This window comes from Mizuhopecten yessoensis, unplaced genomic scaffold (assembly GCF_002113885.1).
Source record: "Mizuhopecten yessoensis strain PY_sf001 unplaced genomic scaffold, ASM211388v2 scaffold4359, whole genome shotgun sequence".
Classification (NCBI taxonomy): Eukaryota; Metazoa; Mollusca; class Bivalvia; order Pectinida; family Pectinidae; genus Mizuhopecten; species Mizuhopecten yessoensis.
The window spans coordinates 484,997-494,264 of NW_018405506.1; the positions used below are offsets into that span (position 1 = coordinate 484,997).

At 33.5% G+C, this 9,268-nt stretch overlaps 1 protein-coding gene across 1 annotated transcript in view; it reads right to left on the reverse strand.

Annotated features, from left to right (window-relative positions):
* Positions 1-4,066: 4,066 nt before the first annotated feature.
* LOC110448852 overlaps positions 4,067-9,268 on the reverse strand; it is a 9,406-nt gene continuing 4,204 nt past the window's right edge. The window contains exon 8 of the mRNA XM_021495324.1: positions 4,067-4,076. Coding sequence (XP_021350999.1) covers positions 4,067-4,076 — 10 coding nt within the window. The remainder of the gene's footprint in view (positions 4,077-9,268) is intronic.

Genomic DNA, 9,268 nt, shown 5'->3' on the forward strand with positions numbered 1-9,268 from the left:
CTACTGGAGTTAACTCTCACAAGGTTTACATGAAATACTATTTTAAGAATTAATTTTCTGTAAAATCTAGATATAATTTTATTACTATATAAAGGTTATTTTTAGGCACCTTTCCTCTCACTACGTTCCTTCACTCCAGTAGGTTCTGACTTAATATATTGATATATAAGTTCGTTTGACACTTAGAACTACTAAATGGACGAAACTAAAATATTGTGCAATAAAAACGACATAAAAAGAAGTTTGCAATATGTGCCTGCATTGTTACTACACAGTTGTAAATACATTTCATATATCAATACACAACAACATTTATTGCACATTTGATGTAAACACATATCATATGTCAATACACAACAGATGGTATTGCACAGTTGATGTAAACACATTTCATATGTCAATACACAACAAATGTTGACGCACAATTGATGTAAAAACATTTCTAATGTCAAAACACAGCGACAGTTGTTGCACAGTTGATGCAAATATATTTAAAATGTGAATACACAGCTTATGGTGATGCACAGTTGATGTAAAACACTTATTTGTTAATACACAGCAAGTGTTGATGCACAATTGATGTAGACACATACACTGTATCATATGATAATACACAGCTAATGTTAATAAATAGCAATTGTTAATACACAGCTAATGTAAATATACAACTGATATTATTCTGCAGCCTTTTGTATGGATTACTCAACGCGATTCCGTCATTTTTTTCTGGTAACAAAATGTTAGCCATTGTATAGTTACATGTATATAATTACCTTATAGTACAACCCAAAGATGAAACACACTATTCTCCACAAGTCTGTCTTTGATTACATTAAAAAGAAATTACCGTTCTGATTGAGAAATATCAACTTGATATTTCCACTTAGCAGAAGAAATAAATATGACCGGAATGATATACTCTTATTAATCATCTATATACTACTTTATGCCACCTTGGGAACGTACTTTCTCAAAAAAGAACGTCTGCTCGCGCCAGGTGACGTCTTAAACCGGACGTGATATCAACACAAAAGCGATACGCGTAATAATATAGACCGTCTTAAACAAATCAATATAAAGTTACGAAAAATTATTGTGAGTATAATAATACCATTTCAAGCGTAATTGTGCTTATGGAAAAGACAATGGCGGTAGGATTGTTTTAACAAAAGTATTCTACATACACGTAGGTTTAAGGTTCATTGTATTCCTCCACATAACTCTACCATTTGTTCACATTTGTCACAAACCGAGGAATCGCAATCGTTGACGATTGAGCTTAGAAGCCATTTAGAAAACCTGGTGTTTAGTTGACTTTTTTAAATGGAGAAAAATATAAGGTAATAGTATATAGATGTTACATTTAGTGTTTGTCTCATCTCTCGCACGTAGATAAAATCTACCTGCAGTGGCTTCTCGATTTTATTCACGTGCTGGCGATGAGAAAAGTCTTTTCTTCTTGAGAAGTTCTTTTGAATTGGACCAGCATTTTGCTGCGTGATTGAAATGACATAATGTGGAAACTTTTCAATGATCTCGTTTGAAACCCATTACACTGCAACGTAATAGCCGCAATAGGAATGCGTGATGGTTATAAAATTATCAAGCCTATTTTCCTAACTTGACATTGTGTATTGCTATGCGCTATCTGATATTCATTAACCGCTGTTTAAAAATATGACAGGCAGATTTAAACATCAAAGAGGACTGTGTCCTACTTTCTGATTAGAATGAGTTACTTCATTAATTGAACTATCGTAAGGCCGGAAGTTAATAAGATGGCGAAGACTGTTCGGCTTGGGTGATTATATCACTTTCATGTGTTATCAAAGATGTGATAGAGCTGGCTAATGAGTGACACATTTTAATTATTTGATAATGTAGTTCCATTATGGTTGCAATGCATCTGTTTTTATTCCGAATTCCATGTCTTTAAAATAATGACCATAAGCGAAGTTTAATATGAAGGATAACAGTATTATGTAGAAGTTTAAATCACAAAGGAAACAAAAAGCCAGTCTCAATATTGCATTCCCTTCCATTTTGTAAAAGAGATATTGATATATGAAATAACTTTTTATGAAGCGCAGCACACACAGGGCGTATTAACATTATGTATTTATAGCGAGTGGCCGTCATTAGTACAATATATACAACGTTACACCGTATCGTGAACGGTAACAAGCCAAGTCAGAACCCAATCACTGGTTACATCTACCGCATCGTTTTGAGCGATTAATGCTATTAAAATATAATGATATTGATTAAGAAACATGCTCAAATAATAGTAGCGGAGGAAATACATAGGGAGAAGTATATGGGTGAATGTAGAATATAATATGTTCGGTGTTAGACATACGAAAGAGCGAACTACACTTAAGAAAACCCTTTAAGATAATATTATAAATAAATCTGTTGACAAAAACAAAAGCAAAAAAACCGTGTTGGAGTTTTTTTTTTTTTTTGGCCTGTCTTTACTATAAATCAATAGAAATGTTAGTTAATCTAAACAATCATGAAACAAAATATACAGCAAACAACATGCTAAATGTACATGTATCAGAATTTAATTTCACTATACCTTTGGCTTTATAGATTGGTAAACCGTATTGATAAAAATATATGAGAACAGAAGTTGTTAAGCAGCTAGGTAAATGATCTTTTCATTTCAGTTACAATTATAGCGCAATGGAAACTGATGAGGTTATTAATACGTTGGATAATGCTCGCCTTGGATTGAAAAAAATACATATTCATATTTGCATAAATGATCCAAAACATCCTTTAAAGTCGAGTTATTAAGTGCTGAAACTTGAGCAGTAGATATGACTATTTGATTAACGTTTGTTCAGCCCTCATTGATTCTGAATCATTATGAATACCGTCAGTGGCACTGCGGCGGCACAAAATGGCTGCCAATGAGGGTTTAAACTGATGTAAAAGATTCGTCACTGTCGGCTCCATAGCTCCTCTAATCCCTCAACCAGATCGCGGAGGCCTTGACTCAATGATTGCCAAGTACAGAGAGTGTGTCCAAATCACAGCCGATCATTTGATTCATACCAATGTTACCTCGTCTTAACGTCATTCCCACAAATCTAATTGGGTCTAACGTTACTGATTTTAATTCCTGGCTGTGTTACCGGCTTGTGGTATTTTTTATATAGGAGCGGCATGATTCTCGCGTTTTGATTGTGATTATTTGTAAATGCAGTGTCTTACCTATCGAGCTGTAGCCTCTATACTTATCATCCATTAATAAACAGTCGAGTATTGTTACAGTTATTAAATGATTTACTTCGCAGTATTGAATCCATCAACCTTACAAGGCACTCGGTTTTGTAATACTGTATGTAATTGTCCGTGCATTTTAACTGCATAAACATGTTTTGTGGAGCTATTTGGCAATATATACTGACACGCAAAAGAAACACAACCTCCAATTTTCGGTAATATTCTTAATATTTCATTCAAAAGTTCCGTTTACGTAACAGAGCCAAGTAATGATAAACATCTATTCTATTGGGTGATTCAGTTAATTTAGCGCTAGCGATAATCACTTTGGTAAGATTGGAGAGGGGTGGCCATTGGAGTTGAAATCTGTGCGGATATAAATTATCGGGTACATTCATTTGATTTTTTTTTTGTATGAAAATAAATAAATTGATAAGTCATGTGTGCTGATCCGTACGTTCACTACATTCGGACACTGTCGATGTTGTGTTTTAATACCACATCACTAAAAGCGTGGACCAGATCAGTGGAGACGCGGCAGTCGATAGCTACAATAACAGCTGTATTGTATAAATAGTATTCCGATACAGATGAATTGGTTTATATTTGCTAGACACTTCCTAAGGCAATGTTAGCCGCGTTCATTGTTTAACCGATCATCAGTTACAGGAATGTAATTATAGGTGCATTCTGGTGTGTTTTATTGGCGCGTTTAGAGGGTATATCAACTCGTACACGCAAGCTACATTAGCAGGGCAGTAACCCGGATCGGCAAGAGTATGTCTATGTGTAGATCGTATTATTTATGTTTTCCCCATCATACCGATTGATATTAAACGGCCCTAAAAGAATAAATAATTATACATTAACTGTTTCTAGGATGATAATCGATGTAAAGGGCTTTATTGATATGCTGTTTAATTCCTCCTTAGTGAAGCTATTACCGGGAGCAGAGACCTACGAATCTCCATTCAAATAGAATATTATACATTTCAAGTCAATCTGGATCATATTTTCTCCTCTTTGGATGTTGATATTAACGGATGGGGGCATTATGATTGTGGAAAGTTTTTGTGAGAATATTTATTTGTTATTCAGAATGTAAACAAATTTCCTTCATCAACAAATAGAGAAGCTCCCGTTAAGGGGTTTTCAAATAATCTTACTCATTCTATACTGTAACCAATGTAGTGAAACAGTAGTAACACATATTAAATTCAGATCATCAGATATAAATGAATATAACCGTAGATATAGATTTCTCAATTTATGACACTATTGCATGGAACGAATTTTATTTATCCCGTATCAAATTATTGTGAAATTTGCAAAACCTAGCTTCTCTAGATAATTTCTGTTTTTATTGTATACAAATCCAATATTTTGTTGGTATCTACTTTTAACCTCCATTGCAACGTTATGCATATGTATATATAATTTCATTTATAAGGGCGAAACAATCGGTTCATTGGTTCATAAACAAAATAAGTAAGAAGGGTGTTAATGTACTCAGTGAAAAAGTATTGTAACCATGTCAAATATATATACAGCATTCATCATTATAATCAATTACAATAGTCGTATGACCGTCCAAAAAATCGTTGGAAAAATAACTACATATGTTTCGGTTAAACTAATCTCATCACTATTGGCAAAGACCCGGTTGACACTTTACGGCAAATAAAGCCGTAAAGTGGTCCAATGTTGTTAACAGTATATCGTGTGACGTATGTTTGATATTTTATAACGAAAGTGAAGCTGGGAGCCGTTATTTTTCTGTTTTAAAGTGCACAATAAAAACCCATACAAGATAAATAAATAAGCGAAAGAAGAATAAACCAGGGATCATTGCTGAGCCCTCATTATATCATGATTTGCAAATCGTGTAAAGTGTAAAACGGAATTCCTAGGAATCTTGTCAATACATTCTCTACTAGGCGTCTAGGGCCCCCAAGGGAAAACGGTTCTATAAAGCACTCTAAGACATTAACTATGATTCATTATTGCATAAAGAAGGCTACGGAATGTCTATGATAGCTAAATAGATTGCGTTGTATCATGTGAAGACTGGCTGTTATAACTATCGTTATTTTATCAAAATGTATATTAACAGACCATAAATATATTCAGCGGCGCTACCAATTACATATAATTAAATATTTTAATGCCCGTAATTTTGTTGTGAAAAAAGTTTGTGTAGGCAATTTTTAAGGTATGGTCTTCATGCGAAATGCAGTAACATATAGGGGACCTTTATTTTGGTCTTGTTCATTGCTATTCTTTTTTTTTCGGTGTTATATATATATATATATATATTTTGAATGTTTTATATATAATCATTCCGTTGATATTGATTCTAAATGCATACAGTATATGTCATGATTTTTCCTTCATAAAAGATTTATGATATTTTTGTTTTCATTTTAACGAGCTTCATGCGAGCATGAAAAACTAAACGAGTATTATTACGAAGGGAAATTAATAACAGATTCTCTTTATCATATGACAAAATTTATTTTCTATCGTTTTTCTCCAACTTGGTTTGTCTTAAAAACCTTGCAGAGTAGTCTTTATCCAATTGAATGATTCGCGTACTTGTTTCAACGGAGAGAGATCCATTGTCTTTCGCCCCGTGTTATTGGTTTTATTATTCATAGATATATATAATATTATAGTATAGGAAATTATCAGGCTGTAATACATTTGTTCAACAATTAATTTACATAATACATAATGTATCTGCATATTGCATTCGAGTGGTATGTTGTTTTGTACCTTAAACTTGTAATGTACACAAATGACAGAAGACATTGACAATGCATAACAAGTTTTGAGATACAAATGGTGTACATGTATGCCTACTGTGGCTAATAAAACTGTTCAGGATAATTTTTTGCAGACGTTTTCTTTTCTTTATCGGGGAAAAACAACACAATTGTCCCCTCAAGATAACTAGCCCGATCATCCACATGTTCCAGGCACCTTAATTGAAAAATTAGGAAATCGGGGTGCTATGTTTTGCATTTGTTTTTGTTTTTAGACATAATCACAGTTTTATTAACAATTTTACTGCCTTATGTACATCAATCACTTAATATAGTTCTACTATATTTCTTAATTGTCATGTGTCACTTAAACCTTATGTGTTATCTGTTCTCAAAACGAGTTTGGGGGTAAAACACATGTTGAAAGAGTGTGCTAGAACAGTAATGTAGAAAGTCATGCGCATTATTGACTTTCGTGCTCCTTTGATTTAATAGTTTGTAAAAAGCAAGATTTACCACTGTATTGTGATGCCACTGTATAACCATATCAAAGCACATGGCATTCATTTAGACTGTAAATGCCATTGCCCACATGTTGACATCATCATTAGTGTGACGTCATAATTGTAACGCTGGATACCCCTGACTCTCTGTGATAGACACCTGTAGTATTGATTGAAGAACTATGCTCGTTATTACACTTATTTGAACTAAATACGGAATTTTAATTAGCGAATTAAGTTTCTTTGATATTAAGATGCCCAAAAGATTAACGTAACACACACAGGAGATTCGCTTATACATTTTGATACATTTTGTAATAGATAAAGAATGCCAAAAATGATCTACACTGCATTATACAGCTGTTTCGTCCTTCTAAGACTCATTGGTGATGATAGTTTAGTAAATAAAGCATTTGAACTGTGTTGATATGAGATTTACAATATGTATGAATGACACAGATTTGCAGAAATACAAAACATATTTGCTCTGTTGTGGTGTTTTCGCGATTATTAATGAGTAAATGTGGCCTTGTAGTGCTGCTTAATGACTTGGAAACACTTCAAAGAAAGTTAGGTCGACACATCGTTTCGTCAGTACACCTCGGAACTAGCAAATAAATAATGAAATAGATATTTCGTAAGCAGGGAAGACTCACACGAGTGTGTTATACGTGATTAAAAGATAACGATAAAGTTAGGGAATTTGTGATATTTTGAATAGAGTTTGGTACATGGAATGAGGTATTCAGTTATATCGAAATATGGGTAAGTATTAAGATGAGCGCTCTTGAATAGAAGTATCTTTAGTTGGTAAGGTAATTTAGGAATATAAAAGGAACATACATCACACACAAGTAACAATTGTGTAGCTCAATGTCAATACTCATAGACAACAGGGGTTACGTAACAGAGGAACGATACTGAAACAAAAAGAACGATATAGTGGGCCCTACAATAAACCGCCGGCCACGCCATATGCACTTTACACCCATATCTGGTGTTATTGTCATTGAAGGACAAGTCAGAGAATGAAATTAAACAATAAAATTTTTTCATTTCTTCATTGAGAATACTTTTTCACCTTTGCTGATGTTTCAGTTTAGTGTTACGGTTTTCGAGTTACTCAACAGTTATTCAAAGGTATTTGTTTATCGACTAGTTTCCATGTAAAATTCCCACGGTAAGTACTGACATATTGTGTCTGCTCTTAATACAGCCATAAATATCCGGCTAGACGGGGTTTTCCCAATCAATGGAATTCAATTTACTGCCACAAGCCAGCCACGATTTTAGTGCTACCCATTTCTCCGCAGCAGACACAAATTAGCGTCTACTAAATTGGTTGTGAAGTAAGCGTATTGTTTTAAATATAATTGTATAAGCTGCTCGTCGTTTAGAAACGCTTACCTATTATTTGTATGGCCAATGTTTTGCTCATGTTGTAAACGCTGTGTGAAAGAGACGTTTCCTTTTGTTACAAAAATATAACCCATATGCTTAAATATTCTTTTTAGATATTGCGATGAATGAATTCTACATACATGCAGGGTGTTTCGCAGAATGTAGGTGGTCTGAGTAAATTTACCAAATTGTTTCGCACGGTCATAAAACCTTGTCTACGACTACCACACAATTGTAGCTACCTTCTGGACATCCATGGCCATAATTAATCCGCTTTCACATTGGACAGTCTGGGTCGATCACAACAGGTAAACCTAAATGGATAGCCTCAATTCGTTACGTGTAACATGGTGTAACATATTCATATTAGCAGATTCACACCCGACATTCATGTACGAAAGTCGTTTAGTGCATGTAGAAAGTGCAGATGACTGGGGGACAACTTTACAATTTGTGACAAAAATGAAAGTCCCTTGACGTATAATTGAACCGACCAAGAGAACACTTAATGCGTAAGCCACGTGACACGCTCTAAAGGAGAATGAGGTTAATACTTAAGGTGGCTCAACACATCACGAAAAAATGGATAAAAACCATTGAAATCTAACTATTGTGTTTCCTATGATTACCCAATAACTTCCGTGACCTTAATATAGCATCCGGCAAGGTCATATTTTTTTTCCCTCAAAACCATGGAAAATGCCAATTTTTCAAAATAAAATGTTCTCAACTTTTTGGAGGCTGCATAATTATGCATGTTCACGTAACAAATAAGGACAAGTAAAAAAAGTTTCAAAATTGTATTTGGAACTATTTCTTTTTTCAACAAAATAACACAAAAACATCAAAAACGGGAATTTCTCCCAAACTGACGGTCAGATATGTATAATTTTGTCTGTAACATATTCTACAAATATCATACTATTAATGAACACTGTTAAATTGAATGATAAATGAATAATGAATTAGATATTTTCAAAATTGAACAATTATGACATTGAAATTTCCTTTTGAGAGTTATCTTTCTTGATTAAACAGGAACTTTTTTTCATATGGCAGTTTTAGCCAGTGCACTTTCCAAACCATAACTTTTTGTTCCCAAATGAAATAAACAATGATTTATAACAATTAACTATAATGTTTCAAAATAGACAAACAATATACATTGATGATCTTAGCAAAAGTACAATAAATATGATACAAATAATCTGATGTTTTGGCACAAACACACCAGAAACTATATTCAAAAAACAAAAATTCAAAACATATTACCAACAAGCATGGAGTTTGAGTCAAATATGCACTTGATTATGCTTTGTTTGTATACTTTTTTGTGCATACAACGAAAAGTTAATATATTGTGAA